This window comes from Amphiprion ocellaris, chromosome 5 (genome assembly GCF_022539595.1).
Source record: "Amphiprion ocellaris isolate individual 3 ecotype Okinawa chromosome 5, ASM2253959v1, whole genome shotgun sequence".
NCBI lineage: Eukaryota > Metazoa > Chordata > Actinopteri > Pomacentridae > Amphiprion > Amphiprion ocellaris.
This window is the reverse complement of record NC_072770.1, coordinates 34545833-34570666: the sequence shown is the minus strand read 5'-3', so window position 1 is coordinate 34570666 and position 24834 is coordinate 34545833. Positions and strand designations below refer to the sequence as shown.

Genomic DNA, 24834 nt, shown 5'->3' with positions numbered 1-24834 from the left:
ACTGTTAACAAACTTTAATGATTTTTTTTTTTTTTTTTTTTTTTTTTTTTAATTTTCACTCTTGGTACTTTACATGCATTTGGCCAATAATACATACTTTTACTTGTAATGGTGCTTCTTGTCAAATTATTGCTGCTTTTACTGAAGTATCAGAATAATTTGTCCATCACAACAAAACAATATTCACTCATAGTGGACACAGAACTATATGAGAGATGAACAAAACATAAAATACCACATCCAGCCTTTCAAAATATTATTTTCCAACTACATTTTTTCATCTGACCCTGTCAAATGGGAAAAAATATTCAAGTATATTCCAGTCTTTTGCATTTGTGGTTAAGTTCACAGGCTAATTTCAAAATGACTGTATAAAATCCTCAAAAAGGTCGTGTTTGACAAATAGAATCCAGCAGAAAATGCATCTCTACCCACTCTGTCACATGACTGATCACTGCACTTAGAGCTTTTGTCAGTAAAGATGGTGTGTCTCCCTGTGTTGTCAAAGTCAGAAAAGACGATCAAAGATTACCGATGTCACATCTGGGTCCGGTCTTCCCTGAGGAGCAGAGGCATCTTCCCGTCACGGGATCACAAGGAGTGTCGCCTTCGCAGTCACACACCTTCCCACAGCCCTGACCATAGCTGCCCTGTTCACAAACTGCGAGAAACACTGGAGTGTGAAACTCTATTTCAAAGAGAATAAATTAGGCAAGAAAGAAAAGATGCCAGTAATCCTGTTATTTCTTCAGGGTGAACCTGTCTGACTGACCTCTGTGGCAGTGGGCTCCGTGGTATCCTGGAGGACAGATGCAGAGTCCAGACACCGGGTGGCAGGAGGCGCCGTTCAGACAGTCACACTGCAGCTGACAGAGTGGGCCGTGGAGACCAGCAGGGCAGGCTGACGGGGGATTCATAGCAGGAGATTTAACACTGAACTTCATGGTTCTCTTTTAATAAATGATAAATACACTACGGAGACCTAAACCCCGGAGTTTAACAGTGTCACCTCTAAGTGGAAGCTCCTAGTGTAGAGCTGAAGCAGAAACACGACTTGATGTTGATCCTCAGTGCTTTTGATTTTAGCACAGACCGAAATGTTACATTGGATGTATGGTCAGATTTCTGCTGTTCAGATTCAAAGTTGTACGACTTCATGGTGGCAAAAATCCTTGTAGGTTACAGTATATTATTTCCTCTATAATCTCATTTCCAGCCCTGTTGCAGTCACCCCGTTTTGGCCTTCGTGTTTATCACATTAACAATTAATTCTTTAAAAGAATGGTGCTGGCTTTAATGAAAACAATCTAATAAAAATATTAAAATTACAGAAAACTAAATTCTAGGAAGTCCTAAATATATTCTCATACTTACTACACCTAAATAATTTTCTGAAGTTTATTTAAATAGAGTAAATAGTGCATTTGTTTGTAGCACCAGAGGTTATTTGGTGTGATCTTTATTTTGAAAGAATCTCTTTGTTTAGGAGGACAAAGTCAAACTTGGTCCACTGTCAGTCTCCAAATCAGCATAAATGATAAATCTCACTATTCATCAGCTCTAAAAGGGTCAGTCTGGACCTGACTATGAACAGAAAAGGAACTTCAGTAAAATATGCAGTATAATAAGAGTATTAACAGCAGCAGGATGTTGCTGTAGTGTCCATGTTCATTTTAATGAAAGAGCGTAAGCAGCTGGGCAGCTCACTGATGTGTTTTTGGACAACACTGGATGAATATCAAACATGGATTTAACCTTTAAAGAGACGATTTTAAGCCCTTTTACAGTAAGCCCTCACACTAAAGCCCCGCTCTGATTGGTCAGCTGGCCCAACAAGAGAGGAGAAATGTTGATTACAAACTGCAATCCCAAATCTATGATTATGGGGATGTAGGTGTAGCAAAATATTGCTTTAGTGGAGAATAATGGCAGAAAGATTGAGGTCGAGGTCCAACTAGCTGCGATGGTGATGTTGACAAGTAATGGAAGGAAAGCCTGGATTTCAAAAGATGCATATCAGATACACTACCGTTCAAAAGTTTGGGGTCACTTAGGAATGTCCTTATTTTTGAAAGAAAAGCAGTTTTTTTTTCAATGAAGATATTATTAATAAGAAATCCAGTCTAGACATTGTTAATGTGATAAGTGACTATTGTAGCTGGAAACAGCTGATTTTTAATGGAATATCTCCATAGGGGTACAGAGGAACATTTCCAGCAACCATCACTCCTGTGTTCTAATGCTACACTGTGTTAGCTAATGGTGTTGAAAGATTAATTGATGATTAGAAAACCCTTGTGCAATTATGTTAGCATATGGATAAAAGTGTGAGTTTTCATGGAAAACATGGAATTGTCTGGGTGACCCCAAGCTTTTGAACAGTAGTGTGGGTAAAAGCATTTTTGTCTGTGGGAGAGAATAACTCCCCTTGAGGTGTGGATTTTATAGCTGTACCTTTACAGGCATGACAAAGCAGTTACATAACAGGAAAGGAAAAGTCCACAAATCATGAGTGCTTTAAGATGCTTCCATCATTTTTTGTGTGGGTTTGTCTGTTCAGTCCTCACCGTGTTCACACAGATGTCCGTAGTAGCCTGGACTGCACTGACACGTCCCCATCACTCTGTCACAAGCGCCGTCATTTTGACAGTTACATTTCAGCTGGCAGTTGGCACCAAATCTGCCCGCAGGACATTCTGGGACAAAATGAGCAAAAGGGAGGTTTAAAAAAAAAAAAAAAAAATATTAACCTCATGTGTTTATTGAGTTTAGTTTCAACACGCCACTGCAGGACATATACTGTGTGCACTGAAGAGCAACGACGCAAATAATGAACATGACGACTGTGAAAAAACAGGATGCATGAAGTGTTGTCACCTGTGTTGCAGTGTGCACCCGTCCAGCCCAGACCACAGGTACAACTGCCCGTTGCAGAGTCACACGCTCCTCCATTACTGCAGTTACAGCGATGGGCACAGTCGGCCCCAAACCAGCCTGGAGGGCAGCCTGAGGCCCGACACACACATTCAATTAAACGGATGCAAACATCCAGACAGGTGAACAAATGAGCAAGAAAACACGATGACAAAAAGTTTCTTCTTTAAATAAATTATTTCAGCTGCAGTATGTAAACGCTTAGTGCAAATATCAGGGATAGTTTTTTCCCTCTAGAACAGAAAAAAACTGGTGTCCTTGGCCCCTTTACAGTATAAAAAACAGCTTACACAGATATGAAAATTGCCAGATTGCAATAATCCATCACAGTAAACACAGTCATGATGACACTAATGGAAATTTGCAGAGGAGTCTAGACTCTGAGATGATAAACGGGCTGCTTATTCAGAGATCTGAGGTTGTTTTAAACTCTCAGAGGTCACAGATAAAAAAGTGGGCTGTCAATCAGCAACAATGAGAAGCTCACCGTGTCCACAGTCCTCTCCTCTCCGTCCAGGTGTGCACACACAGCGACCGGTGACCGGGTTGTTCTGGGCTCCGTCGCCACACAGCGCCACCCGGGCACAGTCGACGCCGTAACGTCCAGCTGGACACGCTGTCACCACGGAGACACACCACACTCTTGTCACTTCACACTCGTATGTTAATTTGCTGTCATTCTGAAAGTCTGACTCACTGATGTTGCAGCGCGGTCCTATAAATCCTGCCGGACATTCACAGGCTCCAGTGGAAGGAACGCACTTCCCTCCATTTTCACACTGACACTGTCTTTCACAGTTTGGACCGTAACGACCTTCTCCACAGACTGAAGCAGAAAAACACAGTAACACACTTTCACATATTTAACCGTACTTGCTCGGTGTAATAATGCTCACGTATGAATTTTCTCTTGATGCATACTTTGATCACATTTGAGGCCATGGAAACCTGGAGCGCAGTAGCAGGATCCAGACACCGGGTGGCAGAGCTGGTTCGTCTCTGAGCACTGACACACCTGGTTACAGTTTTGTCCAAACGTTCCTGGAAGACAAGCTGAAACAGGCAAAGGTCCAGTTGGACAGTGTGCTAGAGATGTTGTTCCTTCTGATGCACCTGAAACATGTCTTTTATTCCTGCATCTTTGAGCTTGTAATATCAAGGAGGACACTTTGTTTTCAAAACTGACTGAAGCAGCGGATTTGGCAGACAGGAGAACTCACTCTGTTCACAGCCGTTGCCAGTGAATCCAGGAGGACAGCCACACTCTCCAGAGACGTGGTGGCAGGACGTGCCCTGCACACAGCTGCAGCGCTGCATGCAACTCTTTCCAAATGTACCCGGCAAACAGGCTGACGGAAGCAGAAGAAATTCAGTCTTGGATATTTCATTTTACACATCCCCTTAATGCCAAAAGGGTCAGTAAATCTGAAGTCCTTTACAGGAAATGACTTTATTAAATTCTCAGCTTTAATCTTACAGTAACTGCAAATGTCAAACAGTGCAATTTTCCCTGACAATTACAGCTTTTTTCATTGCTTTGGGTCTGTCTTTTAATAGCTGCTATATTTTTTCCTCATGCAACATGTGTGAGGGCTCTGATAAGCACAATATTAATAAGAAGCATTTTTATAAGACAAGACAGTGTTTAACAATCTGAGCAAAATTACTCAACTACTACCATCAGACCCTATATTCAGATGAGGAAACTCTAGAAAGCAAACTTTTCATAGAAATAAAAAAGGGAGAGAAACCTAAGAAGGAGCAACAGAGGAAGGATCACTCTTCTGGGCCAAACATGCAATCAGAGTCATATAGATTGGAAAGAGTAGTGATATAGGTACAGTCTGGATGAAAGTAATACTAACATCAAGTGTTTAACACATGATATCAATGAAAGACGTAGATCTAAAATGTGTCTCTCATGCTGATTGATCACATAGAACAGCTTCAATAATTAACTGATTAATCAGTTATTCAACATTGTCAAATAATCAGTTAATTGGTTTCAGTACTTTCTTAGGGGAACAATCTCTGATTCTGCCATATTTAATCTGACATTTAGGTTTAAAAATACAACATTTTCATGACTGAAATACCAGGACAACCTTCGTCCACTAGGGGTTGCAAGAGCACTAAGGTGTCTTTGCAGTAATTTGTACCTTTGTCACAGAGCTTCCCTCTCCATCCTGGTGGACACTGACACTCTCCAGTGATGTGATGGCACGAAGCCCCGTGAACACACTGGCATCGCTCCTCACATCCGGCACCAAACAGCCCGGCTTCACACGCTGCATGGGCAGAGGAACGTTATGATTAATGAAAACACACAGAAATGCCACACCAGCACTTTCCAGAGTGCAGCGGCTCCCATGTGGTCCAAACATCTGTAGGTGCGTTAGTTATGGCTCACCTTTCTCACAGCGCTCTCCGATCCAGCCGCTGCTGCAGCTGCACTGTCCGGTCTGTCTGTCACACTGGCTGCCGTTCTCACATTCACACTGTTGCTGGCAGTCAGCGCCGAACCGACCCGACACACACTCTGTAAAAACATACAGCAGCATGCACAGGCAGAAACACACATGTGAGACACGAGAAGAGAAAGAAAACAGACATGATGTCAATTATATGCAACAGGGAAACTTGCTCTGTCACATTTCTGCTGACGAGTGCGTGATGGTTTTTCTTCCCCAACTATTTATGATTGGACCGAGTGTGCAGTTGGCAATCAGAGGTAGTGGCCTCGGAGGTTGGGGGGTGAAGACATTCCTGCGACAGGATTAGAGGTTTCCTGAGCTTGAAGAGGGGGCCGGGCCTGGCACAGCTTGATGGGGAAAGGTTGTAACAGGCACAGAGGGAGGATAGTGTGTGATGTGGAGCTCTGGGGGAGAAGGAGCTGGAATGTCCTCATCGGGTTGACTGAGGCTTTTTACAGAACAGACTGAGCTGTGGTCCAGCAAACAACCAGACTTCAGGCAAAGACAAATGAGCTGGTTCAGCAAATTAAAGTCAGACTGATGTATTTCCTGAGCACTGTAAAACAACCACAGGCCACTGTTTTAGATGTTTACTTCAGGGTTCAGGTGATATTATTCTTCTGCATATCTGTCCAGACTAACCAAAATCATTATGGCTTCACAAAATCAGACGTCTGTGGTTGACAGGGCGCTTTTGAGCAAGACGAGGCTGAACTCAACATTACCGAATGAGAGGTTGTAGAACTGGGCAACAAAATGTAAAATCTATATAAAAGGACAAAGTTTCACATTGTCACTATATAACAACAAATGATCTCAACCCTCCTGTCATCCTGCAGGTCAAAACTGACCCGTTCTAAAGTTTGAAAATTTGGGGGAAAAAAATATATTTTCACAGTGAAAACATTTGTTGCAAAATTTTTTAAACATTTTTTGGTGGAAAAAAAGAAATGTTAAAAAAATATTTCTTTAAGAACATTCAGAAAAAATTAACCAAAATCCAGTGAATTTCGCTGGATTTTGGTTGATTTTTTTCTGAATGTTCTCAAAGAAAATATTAGAAGTTTCACTGATATATATGGAACCAATTTAGTTATTTTTAGGATTTTTTTTGGGAAGATTTTTATTCATTTTTTGAAAATATTTACAAATTTTATTTAATTTTTAAAAATTTTTATTTACTTTTTTGCCAAATTTGGGCATTAAAAAATGTTAAGGGAAACTTTTAAGGAATTTTTAGAATTTTCTTCCTGAAGCTTTTGCAAATTTTTATAAATTTGGGGGATTTTTTTGCAAAATTTTGGGATTTTTTTCAGACAAAGGAACAATATTTTTTGCAGCCCGTAAATGAGGACAACAGGAGGGTTAAATAATAGTATATCATTAAAGGTGCTGGTATGCTGCTGATTGGTTGCTAAATATTGTGGATAGATGTCACTGGTGGCTGTCGTTTATGTTGGTTTATAGACATTTATTGAAAATTTAGACGTAATTATATTTATCATTTTGGCAATTCCCTGCCTTCGTGCTAAGTCAGCTGGGATAGGCTCCAAGCCTCTGCAACCCTAATGAGGATTAAGTGTTGTGTGGATGGATGGATGGATGGATGGATGGATGGATGGATGGATGGATGGATGGATGGATGGATGGATGGATGGATTTTGGCAGTTCAGTACATCAAATTTTTTCAGTTCTGCGCAGCATTCTAATCAACACAAGTAACTTGTATCCACCAAGAAAATCACTCCTTTTTGGGAGAATGGCAAAAGAGTGACAAGGAACACAAGTTCCAAAGTAGTTAATGTTATCATTATAGAGAAAATTTCAATTCAATTTCAATTCAATTTTATTTATATAATGCCAATTACAATTCAAACTGTCTCAAGACGCTTTACATGACCCATATGCCTGAACCCCCAGAGCAAGCCCTAAGGAGACAGTGGCAAGAAAAAACTCCCTTTTAACGGGAAGAAACGTTGAGCAGAACCCGGCTCATATGGGGGGAACCTTAACTGCCAGTTACATGGACGTGTTGTATCTGCAGGTCAAATCGTGTGTGCACTGCTTACTGCCAAGTCCTTAAGCTTCATTGAAGATTTAATATAATCAGTAGGAAATTACAAAGTAAAATTTATTTTGAAATCAAATTTTTAAAAAACTCTATATTTTTACTACTCAAACGTTAGATATTTAATTGTACCATAGTTGTTGTGTATGTTTTTTGTAAAATCAACGTCAAGATGTGGGGAAAAAATCTAAAATCTAATCTCTTGTTTAAAAAACATGCTGTCAGTTATCAGATGTAAACTTTCACCACAGTTTACAAGCTGATTTCTTGGTTGACCATGCTGCAGTAGAGCATCCACACAGTTTCCGGTGTAATGAGTAATATATGCAACATCTTGAGTATATTCACTTTCAGTTTTTCCTTTAAATTAAATGGTTACGATGAACTGGCTGAACCTCACTGGATTCTGCAGCAATGTCAACCTTTAGCCAGATTTCAGCAATTAATTTGCCGAGTTAAATGTTATTATAAATGATTGTCAAAACTAGGACCAAGCTTGTAATAAATCTGAATTTTTCTCATTAATTATCTTAATGGGGTTTTGAGGTAACATATGGAGACTCTTACTCATGACATCTCCTGAGTCTTACCCAGTTCACAGGCTGTGCCCGTCCATCCACTGGCACATGTACATTTTCCACTAGTCTTGTTACAGGTGGCTCCATTCTGGCACAAGCAGCGCTGTCGACAGTCTGCTCCATAAAACCCCGCAGGGCATTCTGGGAGGGGAAAAAAACCCATCTTGTGACCTCTTCTTTACCTGCCGTATAGATGATTGCTTTTCCTTGTTGTGTGAACTCACCTTGTGTGCAGTTGGGACCCATCCAGCCTGACGTGCACACGCACTGACCGCTGGCCGGGTGGCAGATGCCATCGTTACGGCAGCTACAGGTTTGGTTACATCCTTCCCCATAGAAACCAGCTGGGCACGCTGCCAGGAGAGAGACAGACAATATCATTACCTCCTCATGAACTCTGCTGATCAAAAGTGGAAATTCCAGTATCTGGTAAATAATACAGGCCTCAGCATGGGGAACATCCAGTTGGTACTTTCTCATGTGTGATTCGGCCGGGCTTTCCCAATTAACTCTGAAACCAAGTGCGCTTTTGTTCTACTGTGAGTCAGCTATTTGGAAGATGTTCTCACTGCTACAAAGCTGCTACAGAACCGTCCTGATACACTCAATCTGAGCTTCTGATTCCACCCTACTTTCACAACACTGGGCAGCATCTGTCGGTGTAATAATTTCCTGCGGTGCACCTGCCACTCACTCAGGTTGCAGAAGGGGCCGATCCAACCGGCCGGACAGGAACAAACACCGCTGACGTGATCGCAGCTCCCGCCGTTAAGACACAAACACTTCTCCTGGCAGTCCAAGCCGAAGAAACCCTGAGGACACGCTGACATACACGCACAAGTAAGGATTAGGCTTTTAGTGGTGTATAAGCATATTCATTAGTGGATTTGGCTTCATGATCAAGGAGATTCTCTTACGCTTTTCGCAGAAGGTTCCCGTCCATCCCACCTGGCAGGTACAAGCTCCGCTCACATGGTCACACAACGCCTTGTTGTCACACTGACACCGATGCCGACAGCCGAGACCAAACATACCTGCTGGGCACTCTGAGGGAGTTTCACACACAACAGCACAGTTATAAAACACACAGAAGCAATATATAAGCAAAATAAAGTGTAAGACACAGAAAAAAATACCAATATTATGCAGAATATTAAAGGAACTATATGCAGTATTAGAAATTTGGATTTTGATGCCTTCTGGTGGTTGTGCAAAGAATGACACTGTGCAGGATGTCAGCTATTCTACACTCTTCTAATGAATGAAAGGCCTTGAGTAGCTGAATTTTTATACAAACTGTTAAAACAAAACAAAACTCTATAAGGTTTTAGATTATAACTCACAATATACAGCAAAATAAGTTTATTGTGCTACTGGCGCACTAATAATACAGTACATAGCGGTAATACGTGAAGGTGAAAGGGAATAAGACGTGACGATTAGAGAGCAATTTAAACAACACAATGACCATCACTGTGGGCTACAGGATGGAAGTTTTGGGGAACTAGTTTGGATAATAAATTCTGCACAGTACATTCTTTTGCACTTGCTTTTGACAGCAGTCATTCATTTCACTAACAAATTCTATAGCGGACACTTATCTAGGTCCTTTTATAATGAACCCACTCATTAAAATCTGCCCGTAACTAAGAGATAAAATTCTCTAAACCTGCAAAACTAGTCAGTACATGTCACCTGCTCACAAATATGCATCCACATATGATAAATCTGTAGGAATTAATAAAGTAGAAGTAATCTCTCTGGTAATTGACCGGCCGCTCATCTATAAAGAAAATATAACATGTTACCTTATATTTTTCTGTAATTATAGATTAGATAATATGAAGTGGTGACTGTTCCACTCTTGATCCTGAAACCATGCTTCTGCATTCCTTCCTTTAGACTTGTTCACCCAAACACTGCTGATCAAGTTAGTCTAACATCTGACAGTGTGTCAGACTTTTGTTTTTGGCTCTTTAACAGTCAAGATTTTTTTTTTGGACACATCTGTTAATAACATTTGAAAGAAGCCTAGATCACATCAAATTGCAGACATAGTAATTTACCATGGAGACAGAATTAACACTGTGGTCATTACAAACACATAACGACGTACTCTGATGGCAGTGTGCTCCAGTGAAACCAGCTTCACAGTTGCACTGGCCCGTCGCAGCGTCGCAGCTGCCGTCTCCGTTTCTGCAGTCGCAGGTTTGTGCGCAGTCAGTCCCCCAGTGTCCTGCATCACACGCTGCAACAGAGACGGTTTAGGAAAACATTTAACAAACAGATAGCTCAGTTTTTTTTACATTAATCAGCTTTAATTGTACACGCAATGTTTTGTGTGTTCATTGGTGCTGTTACCTTTTCTGCAGGTGTGTCCCGTCCAGCCAGGAGCACAGGTACAGCGTCCACTCACAGGATCACAGGGAGCGTTGTTTTCGCAAACACATTTCATTTGGCATCCTTCACCGAAACGTCCACCCGGGCACGCTGCGCAAGGAAATAAATATTTAAACCATCAAGACTAATCTGCCATAACCAACAAAATGCATGAGAAGCACACCAAGTTCCCATGAAAGTTTCTGCACTGAGGTTCAGCCGGCGAGTGAATCTAGAAGAGCCAGCGGTCAAAATGGAATTCTATTTGTTCCTCTCAGTGAAAAATGAGCTAGTCGAAGGATTTTTAGCTAATGACCTTGGAAAAAACAATTTCTGTGTCTTCTAGCATGTTGCTTCATTTCCCATTCAAACTGCACCAGAGTGCTGCCATCCTCCTCATCTGGTGGACTGTTTAATGTTTGTTGCTATGGAAACTTTCCCCAAAATGCCCACTGTTGTTACTCACAGTTTTGGCAGAGTCTTCCCATGAATCCTGCAGGACAGTTACACGACCCGTTGTGTTTATCACACACACCACCGTTTTCACAAAGCGGGCAGGTTTCCGTGCAGCCGGGACCCCAGAAACCTTCTGGACACACTGTGATGGATTGATCGGGAACATTTTTAGGATTTGTAGCATGTAAAATCTTGTGGATTTTGCATTAAGGTCTTTAAAAAAAATCTGTCAGTACTCACGATTCTCACAGTGCTTTCCCAGCGTCCCTGCTGGACACTGGCATTGTCCTGTCACTTTGTCACATGGCGCACCGGTGCAGTTACAAGGACGGATGCAACCTGTTCCAAACCTTCCTTCAGGACAGTCTGAGACACGACACACAGGAAGGAGTTGTCTCAAAACAGGACGGCAAGAAAAAAACACAAATAAGCCTTAATGGATGTGACAGCAAGCCGTCCACCTTGAGCACAGTTCTCCCCGTGACGACCAGCAGGGCATTTTCTTTGACAGTCTCCAGTCACATGATCACACGACACTCCTGGTGGACAGGAACACTTCTTCTCACAGCCGGCTCCATAAGTTCCTGGTCTGCATTCTAGAGACAAATTAACACATCTGTCAGCCAAGTCACCTTCCAATCCCTGCTTCATTAAGTGGTTCAGTTACATGCTTTCTTCATTAGAAGACACAGCGGTAAGACTGTATTCATCTGTCTGACTCATTTTGTAAATGTGACAGTGATTATATGAGAAAGCAAGTGAACTTGGCTCACAATTCAGGGGCCAATATGCACCTTAGAACTGTCTGTTGGATGACTGAAAAACCTTGAGAAGCCACAACTTTCCGATGTCACGTTAGGAGAGCCAAACTTTCCCAAACTAATGATCCAACATTCACACTATGATTGACCGGGTGTGGGAAGGTGAGAGACGAGCCAGGGATCGAATTTCTGTCTTCTTTCTGTCTTGACAAGGATTTCTATGATTTTTCATTTAAACTTGGCAACACTTTGAATGCCTCCCAGGAGACGCTGTCTCAAACGAGTACACCGTTATCCCCATATTGAAACAATATCAAGTGTCCTCACTCTCTGTGACAGCCAGCTTTGTGTTCTGCCATCAAGTTCCAGTGTGGCTGGACATCACGTTGTATAAACTAGTTCTGATCAGGCACTTAAAACTTAAGCTAACACAGAAGAGTCAAAAACGGCAACTTCTTGCAACTTTACAACAGAATTAAACTTGCTGACATCTCAATCTCTATAGCTAATTATCATAGGACAGTCCGTGACCCAGAGATGTTTGCACAGCCACTCATGCTCCACCTCTTGGCTAATTTTTGGACTAGGTAGGGTTAGACATGGTCAGGCACAGCCAGGATGGTGTTGGTCAGAGTCACCATATTTCTAAAATCACCCCTCAGGAAAACTAAAGGTGATGTGATTGAGCGTTTGTCCATCTTTACACACAGGCAATGATTCTGACCAAGTATAGTCCAACTTTTAGTAGCCTAAGCTGATTTATGTGGATAAATGTAAAAATTATTTGACTTGTTAAGCTACCTTTTCTTTTTAAACTTCCTTTCAAAAATGTCAAATGTTCAAATGTCAAATAAGTAAATATTGGTTTGCATAGACAATTATTTGCTTTTCTGGACACTTTTATAGTTTTTCTTTCCTTTGTCTAAGTGTGTATTAGGAGGCGTTGGGGGATAGCAGGTGTTTTCAGTGGTTTCTAGGCGGTGTTTTCAAATAACTTTAAAAAAAAAAACATGAAAATGAAAAAACATTGACTGTGTCCTCACCTTCCTTGCAGGTGTTACCCTGGTAACCAGGTTTACAGACACAGGTGCCATGGCGACGGTGACATTCCTGAGTGTGCTGCTGGTCACACTGACACTCCTCAGAGCAGCCGGGTCCGAAAGTCCACTTTGGACATGCTGAAGGTGAAAATGAAGGAAGCGACACATTTAGAATTGAGAACAGGACCATTTCACATCATGGTGCACACAGAGAAATCCGATATGACATTAAAGGTTTGGTCTGCTGAGTCTGTCAGGTATTGTTTGTATCATTTGTAGCTCCTGGCTTTAGCTCGGAGGTGAGAGTTAAGTATCTGATAATGTGCAAGCAGTGGGACTCACAGAGGTGACAGAAGCGTCCATAGAGTCCAGGATCACACAAACAGGCTCCGTAGGTTCGGTGGCAGCGTCCGTTATTGGCACAATTACACTTTTTGTTGCACTGCTTCCCATAGAAGCCTTTAGGACAACCTGAGTACAAAAAAATGTTTTGGTAAATTTCAGACAACAACTCTAGAACTGTAACCATTCCATATAACTTTGTGGGAAATACGGTGAAAATTGAGCAAAAAATGTTTGTTAGAAATAGAAAGGGGTGACTCACCATCCTGGCACAAGTCTCCACTGACACCAGGAGGACAGCGGCAGCTTCCACTGACAGCATCACAGCTGGCACCATTTTTACACTTACAGTGGAAGGAGCAGTTCTTACCAAAGTGTCCCTCAGGGCACGCTGTGAGATTGAAAAATATCAGAGTGTATCACTGCTAAGCTGTCAAGACTGACCTTACAACCTGGAACGGTAGCGACACACAGCTGTTTGTGTGTGTGAGGAGTGTTAGTGTGTGTTGGTTGAATCCTCACTCTGGTTGCAGATGATACCCGTCCACCCGTCAGGACAATCACAGCCATTTTTCCACAAGTTACATTTTCCTCCATTAGAGCAGTCGTCACATGTTAGACTGCAGTCATGGCCAAAAGTGTCATCCAGACACACTGAAAACAACAAAACAACGAATGAGGCCCGGTTACATTTCCATTCATGACTATTCAGATTCAAGAATGGATTATATTCCATTTATTATAGCATCAGACCCTCACAACCACCACACACCCACTCCATACCTCAAACAGATTAAAAAGGACACAACTCTTCAAGGACTGCAACATTATGTATACATTTAACTATACTGGAATTGCAGGTGCTAGTCTTTGTCGACTTTCAGTGAAGTTAAACTGCATTTCAACAACTGCTTTTATCAGGTTTGTCTGAAACAAAACAGAACCTTTGACTCGCTTCTTCAGATCCCATCTAGCTGCCAGGCCATATAAACCTCAGCATTCCTGCCAGTGGAATTGTGGTGGTTTATTAGAACCTACGAATAGTCTGGAAACACGCAGCCAAGTAATTAACCCCCACCGTGTGGTCTGTTCCAGCCGTCACTAAACACGTCTGTCAGACAGCTTCACGGGAGCCAGGTAATCAGATACAAGTTTCCTGTTAATGATAATGAGACATTAATGGTTCAGGAGGAAACGCACCGAATTTCTCTGCCAGGTTGCTCTCAGCTCTGAGCTCTCCTTCGTCATCTTCATAGTCGTCATAGCGCTCCAGGGGTTGGCTGTAGTCCTGCAGCAAGGTGAGCTGGGGCCGGCTGAGAGGGAGCTCGAGGGAAGCTCCGCTGGAAAGGGCCTCGATTGCATCTTCTAGTGCTGTAGCGAGAAAGTAAAAGTAAATTGCACAATCAAAAAAAAAAGTATATCGTGCAAGATATATACCCGTTACGCTAAAAACTTTTGCATCTCAAAAATGTAATTCAAAATGAGGTAAAAAAAAGTTTAAGTAGATAACTCCTGTTAACACTCCTAAGTCCTTTTCATACAGTTTGTAACTGCATGTTTATCCACAGTGTGTGTGATGACATGACTGTGTGCGCTTTATGTAACAACTCATGAGCACCAAGGAACAGAGTTGTCACTACATGGACATGCACTGTTGGCTTTTTTAGAAATCTCTGTGCAGTTTTACTTTTAATGAATACATACATTTCAACAAACATGCATGTTTGTGTGTGTGAGGGTGCACATGCACGTTCCTGCCATGACGGTAGTGAAAAAATTGGCTGCTAATAAACATAGAAGTACACTACATAGGTGTCCAACTTATGCAAAAAATCTGTTTTGCAAATGCTTTGTGACAAAGGTAAGACTAATAACTTTACGATTTAAAATAAATGTCAAATTAGGCGAATAATGAAAACAAACTCAAATAAATAAGATCATCACATGACATAAACAAGATAAAATAGTTAAGACAGCAGCTGTTGGGCCATATACCATGAAATAAATTCAGCATGTTTGTTAGACGTCAAGGATGCAACATGGACGACATGTGGAGAGAATTAAAATAAGCTGGTTAGCTGATGGACAGTTTGGCCTGTTTCGATGCTCTGAAGCCTCTGTTGTGCTGCCACAGTGTACAACAAACCATTATGTGTTTTATGTTAGCAGCAAAGGGGATGATTTTAAAGAAAGAAAAGCTACCAGTGATCCTTGTTTCTCCAGATGGTTCGGGGAACTAGTTACAGGGACACAGCCTGAAAGGTTTTAAGGCAACTCATATGGTTTTCATGAAAAATTTGAGAGTATATGAGGCTCGACTATCAGACACCTTAACTCCCCTGATCGTTACTTAAAGTCCCATTGCGTGATAACCAGCTGTGCTATTCCCTGTCATAGGATTCATGATTTTTTTTTAACTTTAGATAGGCTGATATAAGCTGGGACACTGCTGTATTTCTTTCTCTGTGCAGTCTGGCCTTTTGTAGTTATCTTTTTTGTAAGTGTTGTTTTTCAATGTGTATGGCAAGTTTTCAGTCCTTTGTCAGTTAAGGAAACTAAAACCTAAACAACAGCATATGTAGTTGTATAATAAGAAGAAACAACTGCTTTACTCTATGTCCATTTACTCCACCAAAGGTTATCCATTTCAACTAAACTTCTCTTTGCTTTCTTATAGCCTCTTTACATAAAAGTATATAAAAAAGTATCTGGTTCCTGCTTTAAGAGCATGCAGGCTCATCTTTAAACTCTTTCCTATATGACTTGTTACTCAGGATGTTTTTTGCTTGTCAGGTTTTCCATTGGAATGTGACTCCCGCTCGCCCACAGGATTGCTGAGACTCACGGATGCAGGACTGTCGGTCCTCGTCCAGACGGAAACCCCGGCGGCAGAAACATTGGAAGGAACCGGCGCTGTTCTGGCATGTGTGATCACAACCACCGTTCGCAGCCAGACACTCATCCACATCTAAACAACACGGACACAAAACAGACTCAAATACTTTTGCTCCATTAAGGGAAATAGTCCACAAAAGCCATTAAGCAATTTAATCTGATCGGTGTTCACAGAAACAGAGACAGCATTGTGTAACTCAAAATGGAACTTAACTCAATTCAACAGAAATGAATATTCTGTCTCATCCATATTTTGACTGGAGGGTTAAACATACCATCACAGCTACATCCGTCTGAGTTGAGTCTGTATCCTGCTGAGCAGTAGCATTCATAACCCCCGGGGTAGTTGGTGCAGTCCTGCTCACAACAGGAGCTCTGCTCTCCACACTCATCAACATCTGACAAACACAGCAAGCAGGAAGACAGAAATTACGATCCAACTGTAGTGATGTGCTGCCCTGCTCACTGAGAGAACCGTTTTATGGGGTAATGTAAACTGTACCGGTTTAACAGCCAATTAGGGTTAAAGTTACAGGATTAGATTAGAGCCCTAAAATCACTCAATTCCCCCTAAAGTGCTAAAACATCCTTGGGTCCACAAGTAAACATTTTTCAGCAGTTCAGAGATCCCACAGAGTCTCATTTCTCTTTTACTACCAACTGCACTTACTGAGCAAATACAGCATCATAAGAAAGACTATTGACAATAATGCCTATTTTATGCACATCTAGAAATACTATACATTTTTGACTGTCCTAAGAAAGTCTCTTAATATATAATAATCTAGCATCAAATATGATTACTAAATAATGAGCCTTTAGAAACCCTCATCAAATATGCATTCAGTCACTAGTTACAGTGTTCAAACTCTTACAGTGTGAGCTGGTTGAGTTGTAACATTTTAAATGATAAACTTTGTAAATGACTTGCTGTTTGATCACAAATTAAACCTCAAAGATTAAAAGACTGCTATTCATGGAAATAAAACTCCAATTTTAACTGGTACAGTAGAATACACATTTACTCCAGCTTAAGAACGACCTACAGCAATAGTTTTACAAAAAATAAAATAAAAAGAGCAACAGACGACTAAGCAGCAGGAAAGGATTTCAGCTGCTGTGATTCATTAATGAAGATTTATTCAGTTTTGCAATTTACTTTGTCTTCGAGGATTTATAATCTCTTCAAATATGTTTGAAGTTTCTAAAATATGATCCAAAAATGGATCCAAAATAGAAATTACTATTACAGACGAACTCTAATCTAAATCACTAACACCCATTACTACATAAAACACTAATGATACAAAAACAATTCAGTAAGTAGTTGATGGAAAGTTTCAGTAAACGGGTGTTGCTTTAATGCATATTATGTACCGATCAGCCACAACATTATGACCACCGATAGGTGAAGTGATTAATATTGATCATCTTTTATAATGTAACGCTCTGCTGGGAAACATTGAGTCCTGACATTCATGTGGATGTTTGACATGTACAACCCACCAAAACACTGCAGGTCAAGCAACTCCCATTGCAACAGCAGTCCTTGATGCCAGTTGACACCTTCAGCAGGACAATGCACCCCGACACACCACAAAAACTGCTCAGGAGTGACCCGGAGAACACAACAGAGCTCAGCTGTTCACTCAGGTTCCACACTATTCAGATCCAGATCTTACTGAGCATCTGTGGGATGTACCAGGATAAGCCTGATCTAGGTAGATCCCACCCTGCAACCCACAGGACCCACAGGATTCACTGCCACCATCCTGGTGCTACAGAACATCCCCAGTGGTCCTGTGTTCATGCCCCACTGGGTCAGAGGAGGTTTAGCAGCATAAAGGAGGCCAACACAATATTAGGCACGTGGTCATAATGTTATGCCTGATCGGTGTATATGCTGTTTTAAGTGTGTCTTTATGTCAGAGTGAGTGCATCACAGTATCTTACCAACGCAGGTTTTAAGGTCATCATCCAGCCTGTAACCATGGTTACAGGAGCAAACAGGCCCGCTGGTTGAATGTTGGCAGCGATGCGAACATCCGCCGTTGTTGTTCTCACAGCTGTTCACGATCTCCATCTCAATTCCTTTTAATTTACAGAGAAATCAGAATGATCACAATTAAATGTGTCATACTAACTGATTGTAAAGGTTTCTACACAAGTGATAACAAAGAGATACAAAGATTGAAACTGACTGTAACACTGTTTTCCATCAGATCCCAGTTCATAGGCGGCGTTGCAAACACAGGCGTAAGAGCCCAGTGTGTTGTGGCAGCCATGAGCACAGTTGGCCTCTTCTGTCTCACATTCATCAACATCTGGAGGAAAATACATTCAAAAATCTGGTCAGCACAGATTCATTTACATTTACAGTATGTTTCTTACAAACCAAAAACTAGAACTACTACTTATATGTTAATGTTAAGTGAAAACACTGGCTTCCAATTGAAGGATCTTGTTTTCATTTAAAAAATTACACTATCATCATATAATGGGTCTACGTCTAAAGTTTTTGTATTTTTGATTACATTTTCTCCCAAGTTCCTTTTCATTTTCGACCTTGGATACAGTAGTTGACAGAACAATTTGACAAAAGGGACCATTTATCTGTAATTTTGAAGCTTCAAACTGCATCACACAATGAAACACGATCTGTTCAAATTTTCTTTTTTCTTTTGTTCTTAATCTTCATTTTGGATATAAAGTGAATGCATTCAGATTGTTTAGTCATGTATTTTTCTGTATATTCCTCATTACCAGGTTTACTCTGAGCTACATTAATACCACTCATAATGTCACAGTGACTGTTGGTGGTGAAACTACCTTCACAGGTTTTGGCATCCTCAGTCAGCACGTATCCAACTTTACAGTCACAGTGAGCCCTGCCGCCATCAACCCGACACTCGTGCATACAGCCTCCATTCTGATCTGCACAGGGATTCTGCACTGTAACACAAAAAGCACACACTCATTAACGTAAATCCACATGGTGTCAGCGAGGAACGCTTCAGGCACAGCAGAGGAGAAGACTGTAAAAACTGAACTGTTCTCCATCTTAATGCAGAGCAGGTGGAGAGCTTTACGTCCATCCTTCACCTCCACCTCGTTGCTTTATTGTCCTCTTTGCATAGCTGTGTGCCTTTAACTTGTGTAAGCCTGTCTGGCATCTGGGATGAAAACCATCAACGCTGCAAAAATTACATGAAGCTGCTCACAGCCAACAATTACAAAGTAAAAGCATCTAAAAGACAGTAATTTAAAATACATGTATGTATAATTCCCCACTTCCAGAAAACCTCACTTGACTGGAAAGAAGCAAGGACATCAAAACATAAATTTGAGAAAATAAAAACAAAGAAGACTGCAGTGATTCATTCCAATTTAGCCCTATGGATGACAGTTAATCATACCCCGGCACAGACATCCTGTAAGATAATTACAATTGGCAGCAGATATAGGCAATTTGTTTTTAATCTGCTGATCAAATTGTCAGACTTGCACCTTCAAAATCTTCCAAGGTCAAGAATCTTGGAAGATTTTTATTTATTGGCACCCTCTCCTCAATCACCCTTCCATTTATTAATCCTCATCTCATGACATATGCTGATCTGTATCTTGTGCTTCCCTACACCAGAGTTTTGGAGACATGGACACTCACGTTTACAATGCTTGCCATCCTCTGCCAGCGCGTAGTTTGGCTTACAGCGGCAGCGAAAATGAGCAACAGACTGCTGCACACAGTAGTGTTCACATCCCCCGTTGCCAATGGCACATGAATGGACGGCTAGAAAGGGCAAAAGAGAAAGAGAAATACTGCGTGACATGACAAAAGGGCACAGCTGTTAAGATGCACAGTCAGCTAGTGGGAAAATCAGGCATCTTTGCAAAAACAAATAAATCTAAAGTTTCACTTTAGTCTTTGGGACTTTTGATGTGACTGACGCGATGCAAAATACCTCAGAGGATTGCTTTGCTGTGAGCTGCGAGAGATCCATCATAATAAAAGGGCCAAAAATCACAGAGTGACTTGAAAGGCAGGCTGCCTGATGAGGTTGAGGCCAGTGTGAGCTCAATTATCTTCCTGGCTGTCCTCTCAACGTGGCTACAGATAAATCTGGATCTCTTCAGAGAAAATAACAGGTAGAGGATGAACAGGCTGGTGTTCTCAAAGACAGTGTTTTTCATTCTTGGACGCTGTAGTCAAGATTCATCTATCTCAAGTACATGTCAAATCACAGAGTGCTTTCCAGCTCAAATATTATGCAGCCACACGCTAAGTGTGTGGGATACATCTGACCTCTGCTGGCAGATCAACTAGATGAGATGAGCAGAGTTCAGACTCAACTGATTGTGTGCTGATTGGTATGTGTTGTCCTTTATCCAGTTTGAATCTAGTCATGATGTTTGGCGAGTAGTTCATAACTGAAAAATCCTTTTATTCATTTGTATAGACAGCAAGATTTCAGCATTGAATATATCTCTGAACATGGGCACATTTTACAGCTAAATTCTGTGTATATTTAACGCGACTGTCAGCAGATGGATATGCAGCATCACAGATAAGCTTCACCTGGGAGTCAGTCCACATGTGTGCTGTGGTTATTAGTGTAATCAGTCATTTCTTCATGCAGCAGCTGTCACACAAGAGCCTCTTAGGGACAGATGGGTCCCTACTAACGTATCAGCTCTATAAGACAATGAAATAACTATGCTTTATGAAGCCAAGAAACACAATGATTTCCACTCTGAGCGTCAGAGGGGACACTCTGTATACATTCCTGACTAAAGGCCAGCGCCAGCACCATCATTTTTACTATTACTGAAAAACTTAAAGCAAATGTCTCTCTATGACAGGAGCAATGTACAGGTACTGAGAAAATGCAACAGAGACCAAGTGACAGATTGAAGGAATACAGCTGAAGCTGGATTCCAAGTTACACAGAGACCATAGTAATCATAATAACTGTACCACTTAGTTTAACTATTTCTAGAATATGCAGATTGTGAATGTCTGTGTATTCATCATTTTCCCTGATTTCATCATCGTCATAACTAAAACTATTTTCATGAAATGTCATATTGAATGCTTCACTATGAGCTCGATCAAAAACACGTTTCTTGGAGTGAGATGCAAAGTTCACTATAGACAAACAGTCTCACCACAAAGTCCACTTAGTGGCCGCTGTGGTGCTTTCGATCGTATCACTCCAACTTCGTCAGCAGTTTGCCCAGTCGTCGTGGGATTGCAGACGTTCAAATTCCCATTTTTCTGACCTCTTCAGAGTGAGAATATGCATGTATCGTAATGGACAGCAGCCACGTCACTCAATGTGGAGTTACAGTATAAAATGTGAAGACCCTGTTATTGGAACCTGTTATTATTATATTGTTGAGTACAGAGAATCAAGTGTGTGCATTTATTTTGCACATGCATTCAGCTTTTCTTTTGTCTGCAAGATTGTAGTATTTCTTCTCTTAAAATGTATATAATCTTGATTTAATGACTACTTATCCATGTTAAAGGTTGCGAGTACATTTGTTCCTTGTCTTTCTTGGATGTTCGGATCAAAGAAACGCTATTTTAAAGAATCCTTTGCTGCTTTCTGATGGAAGATATCTGTATCTGGTGCATTTGCAGATTTCTATAAAACATATATATTTGTATATTTATCAGGAGAGACTGTGTAGCAGAGAAGATTATAGCTCTGTCTGGTAAAGTCAATGAAATTACAAAAGGCAATACAGAGAAGAGATCTTGTACACAGAGAAAAAGATATTTTAGTATATCGTAAAAGCAGCATTGTAATAAATATTTGCAGCTTCTATTTTGATAATGAGTAAATTTTCTAAGAAATTTTTCACACAAAATTGCCAAAAATCCTCTGGTTCCCCATTGTCAGTTGTGAAAATACGTATATCATTTTACTTTGTCTCACATGATTATAATCTGAATAGTTTTTGGCAAAATAACTCAAAAACAGTTTTGCCTTTAGAAAACAGTCCATAGACAAATCTACAGACTAGACAGTTAAACCAGAAGGAAATCTGAAGGTTAACTGATAATAAATATAATCGTTAGTTGCACCCATGCTGAAAATGTTCTCCAGGACAAGATGTCAGGCCCAGCTGATTCACTCACAGAAGAAAAGCTTTTAAAAAGGCTTAACACAAGATATCCACTGAGGGAGAAAACTGCATGAACTGTACTAAATGTAGCTTTACCAGCAATGTTATTTGAAGCAGCCCACAACAGGGTTTTTGTAAGAATCAAAGTCTGCAATATTATGAATGTGGTCTGCATGATTAAGTGCCCATGTCAAAAACCATATGTGGCTAAACTTCAATGAAATAATGACCAAAGAAGAAAAAAAAATACTGTAAAAACTCAAAGAACCTTCCAGTAGCTGAGATCCTCTAAAACAGTCCTTCATTGTTTATGTGAGTGTTGAAAAAGAGAGGTCACATTACAAAGCATCACTGGAGGCCTTCAGATTCTGTTTCTAATTGGATTAAATTAAGGAAGAGATCAAAAATCAGCCCCAGAACCATGCTGGAGACAATCATTGTACTGGGTCTCATTTTTTTTTTAAATATTGGGTATCTTTCAAGTGATTAATATGTACAGAACACATGTATGCATAAAAATGGGTGCAGCACGCCTACACAGAGATTGAACTGTGTGTTTTTTCAGTGCACTTGTGTTCTGTTTTTTTCAGCTTGCACAACGCAACTGTTGCCATAAAGCTCTCGCATTACTCACCGAGGCAGGTGCGGCCGTCCACATGAAGGCGAGAGCCCGGGTGGCATTCACAGTAGTAGGAGCCCCGTGTGTTAATACATCTGTGCTGGCAGCCTCCATTATGGACCTGGCATTCATCAATATCTGCAGGAAAGAAGGGGGGAAAAAGAGTCAGAGGAAAGCCAAGAGACAGAAAAATGGGACAGAAATTAGTGTAATTTGACTAAATCCTCTCATTACGGGAAAAATATTGGTGGTAAGAATAAAGCCCAGATGAGCTGCAGAGCTGGAAGAGGAGATTACTGCTGGTTTTAGGACAACGATGTGCTCCGGGAAGAAAGGAGGTGATGGATGAGAAGGGAAAGTATTCTACAAGTGCATTGCAACTCAAACAAACAGAGCCCGCATGTGGTAGCAACTACTGAACGTTTAAAACCAAATTTAAATTCCTGCCCTTCTTGTCAAAGTCCCTTGGGTGAACAAACATATGGAAGCTTAAATCAGAGGTTGCAAAACATATACATTCCTCTAAGCCATGCATGCGGATGGTAAACAAACAAAAGCAGAGGATTCTTCATGTGAGAAAGTAGCTGAGAGTGAAACATGACCGCCTCACTGTGTGACCGGATCGCTAATGAAACTGACCATGTTCCGAAACACTTCTTATTTTAGGGGTCAAAGACTAATAAATTGTTTTCAGAGTTCCGCAGCAGACTCCCTGTGAGATCTGAGCTGATTTATGAAGTCCAGCTCTGTTTTGACTTCTGCTAACAGCCTGTCTGCTGCGATCAGGAAAATTAGGACATTAAGTCAGAACACCTCACCTCCAAACTGGTGACAAGTCACTCATTCGCTTCAAAATTACTAAAATTATCGCCGTGGAATTACTGGAAATGCTGCTGACTTGCAACAAATGACATGACGTGTTAAAAAGGTGAGAGTAAATGTTTCTTGGCTGCTGGTTGATGCCTATAAAAACAGCCAACACATCATAAAATACTATTAGTCAGTGCCAAGTTAAATATCTGGTTGAGAAATGAGTTGCTCGGAACAGTTCTGGCTCCAGGCAGCTATTTGCAGCAAGAAACTATTTCAAGAATTTACTAGAATTACCGGGAAGAAGAGTTTTATAAACCAGCTGATTAATATAATTTACTAAAGATAAATATTATTTTTTATTAAACTTTTTGTTTTGGTTTGCGCAGTACAAACTTTTGACACACAAAGTGTCTCGCCACAGACCACACATTCTGTCTGTCTGAGGGCACTGTGTTGTAAACATGGCGTTAAATGGTTCACTATTAATCACTATAAACAAAGCCTATAAATAACTTCTCAACATTCATCCTAGTGCAACCTCCACTCCCATTCTCTCAAAAAACAAATAGACAGTCTCACTTCCTAAGTGGGAAGAATAACTTTGACATGAATATATGTATACAGATGCCTTTATATCTGGTGTCACAGGGTTTAGATGTACCAAATAACGAAAACAAATTTAACTTAGTCATTTATGTCAATGTAAGCTTAATATATTGTCCATCTAAATGTGGACTTAAACTGTCCAGGGTGTATTCTGCTTCTTGTGAAATGTAAGTTAAGAAAGCACATTTATTAATATTGGATAGATAGATTCATGTATACAAATGAACTGCTGTGAATCTACATATTGTCACCTTTTCAGTAGATATGGCAAACTTACAAGCAACCAGTTTTTTATGTTCAGTAGATACAAAGCAACGCCATGAAATATTTAACCTTTATTGTGTCTAGTCTGCTGCCAAATCTTGGACAAATATTTACCTCCGTTTTGGTTTCTACCAACTCTTAATGGAAATATCCAGCTTCTTATCTCTTAAATGCTTCACTATGTAGAGAGTAGGTGATTTCTGTGAAGTTTTTTCAGCAAAATAGCCACTTGATTTGGCTGGAAATGAAGGATTGTTGGTCAAAAAACCAAAACAATGAGCTGAAAGAAGCTACAATGCTCCATGGACCTCAAAGAGAACAGCAAAGTTTGGTTATAAATCTCTGGGTTCATCACTACAACGGCTTTCATGCCGCCATTTACTTCACTGCGTGAAAATGTTGATAATGGCAACTGAGGTAGGATTTTTTGTGGCCTGTGGGAGATGTGAATATGAACCTCTTTGGAATAGGGA

At 40.7% G+C, this 24834-nt stretch overlaps 1 protein-coding gene and 1 long non-coding RNA gene across 3 annotated transcripts in view; one reads left to right on the top strand and one right to left on the bottom strand.

Moving 5' to 3' along the window:
- The window catches only part of megf6b (multiple EGF-like-domains 6b), a 70970-nt gene that overhangs the window by 2054 nt on the left and 44082 nt on the right, over positions 1-24834 (bottom strand). For both annotated transcript variants that reach the window (XM_035956473.2, XM_035956474.2), the window contains 31 exons: positions 22694-22816; positions 19592-19717; positions 18757-18879; positions 18129-18251; positions 17881-18018; positions 16203-16325; positions 15878-16000; positions 14233-14403; positions 13555-13686; positions 13295-13423; positions 13033-13161; positions 12694-12828; positions 11351-11485; positions 11130-11255; positions 10900-11031; positions 10416-10544; positions 10171-10302; positions 8972-9100; positions 8749-8877; positions 8279-8407; positions 8067-8195; positions 5345-5473; positions 5094-5222; positions 4155-4283; positions 3856-3987; positions 3632-3760; positions 3422-3550; positions 2878-3006; positions 2568-2696; positions 773-901; positions 533-661 (listed from right to left, as the gene is read on the bottom strand). In XM_035956473.2, coding sequence (XP_035812366.2) covers positions 533-661; positions 773-901; positions 2568-2696; positions 2878-3006; positions 3422-3550; positions 3632-3760; positions 3856-3987; positions 4155-4283; positions 5094-5222; positions 5345-5473; positions 8067-8195; positions 8279-8407; positions 8749-8877; positions 8972-9100; positions 10171-10302; positions 10416-10544; positions 10900-11031; positions 11130-11255; positions 11351-11485; positions 12694-12828; positions 13033-13161; positions 13295-13423; positions 13555-13686; positions 14233-14403; positions 15878-16000; positions 16203-16325; positions 17881-18018; positions 18129-18251; positions 18757-18879; positions 19592-19717; positions 22694-22816 — 4038 coding nt within the window. The remainder of the gene's footprint in view (positions 1-532; positions 662-772; positions 902-2567; positions 2697-2877; positions 3007-3421; positions 3551-3631; positions 3761-3855; positions 3988-4154; positions 4284-5093; positions 5223-5344; positions 5474-8066; positions 8196-8278; positions 8408-8748; positions 8878-8971; positions 9101-10170; positions 10303-10415; positions 10545-10899; positions 11032-11129; positions 11256-11350; positions 11486-12693; positions 12829-13032; positions 13162-13294; positions 13424-13554; positions 13687-14232; positions 14404-15877; positions 16001-16202; positions 16326-17880; positions 18019-18128; positions 18252-18756; positions 18880-19591; positions 19718-22693; positions 22817-24834) is intronic.
- On the top strand, positions 12618-18652 carry LOC129348867 (uncharacterized). Its single transcript, XR_008601597.1, has 2 exons — positions 12618-12834; positions 15826-18652. It is a non-coding gene; the product is annotated as an uncharacterized LOC129348867 (long non-coding RNA).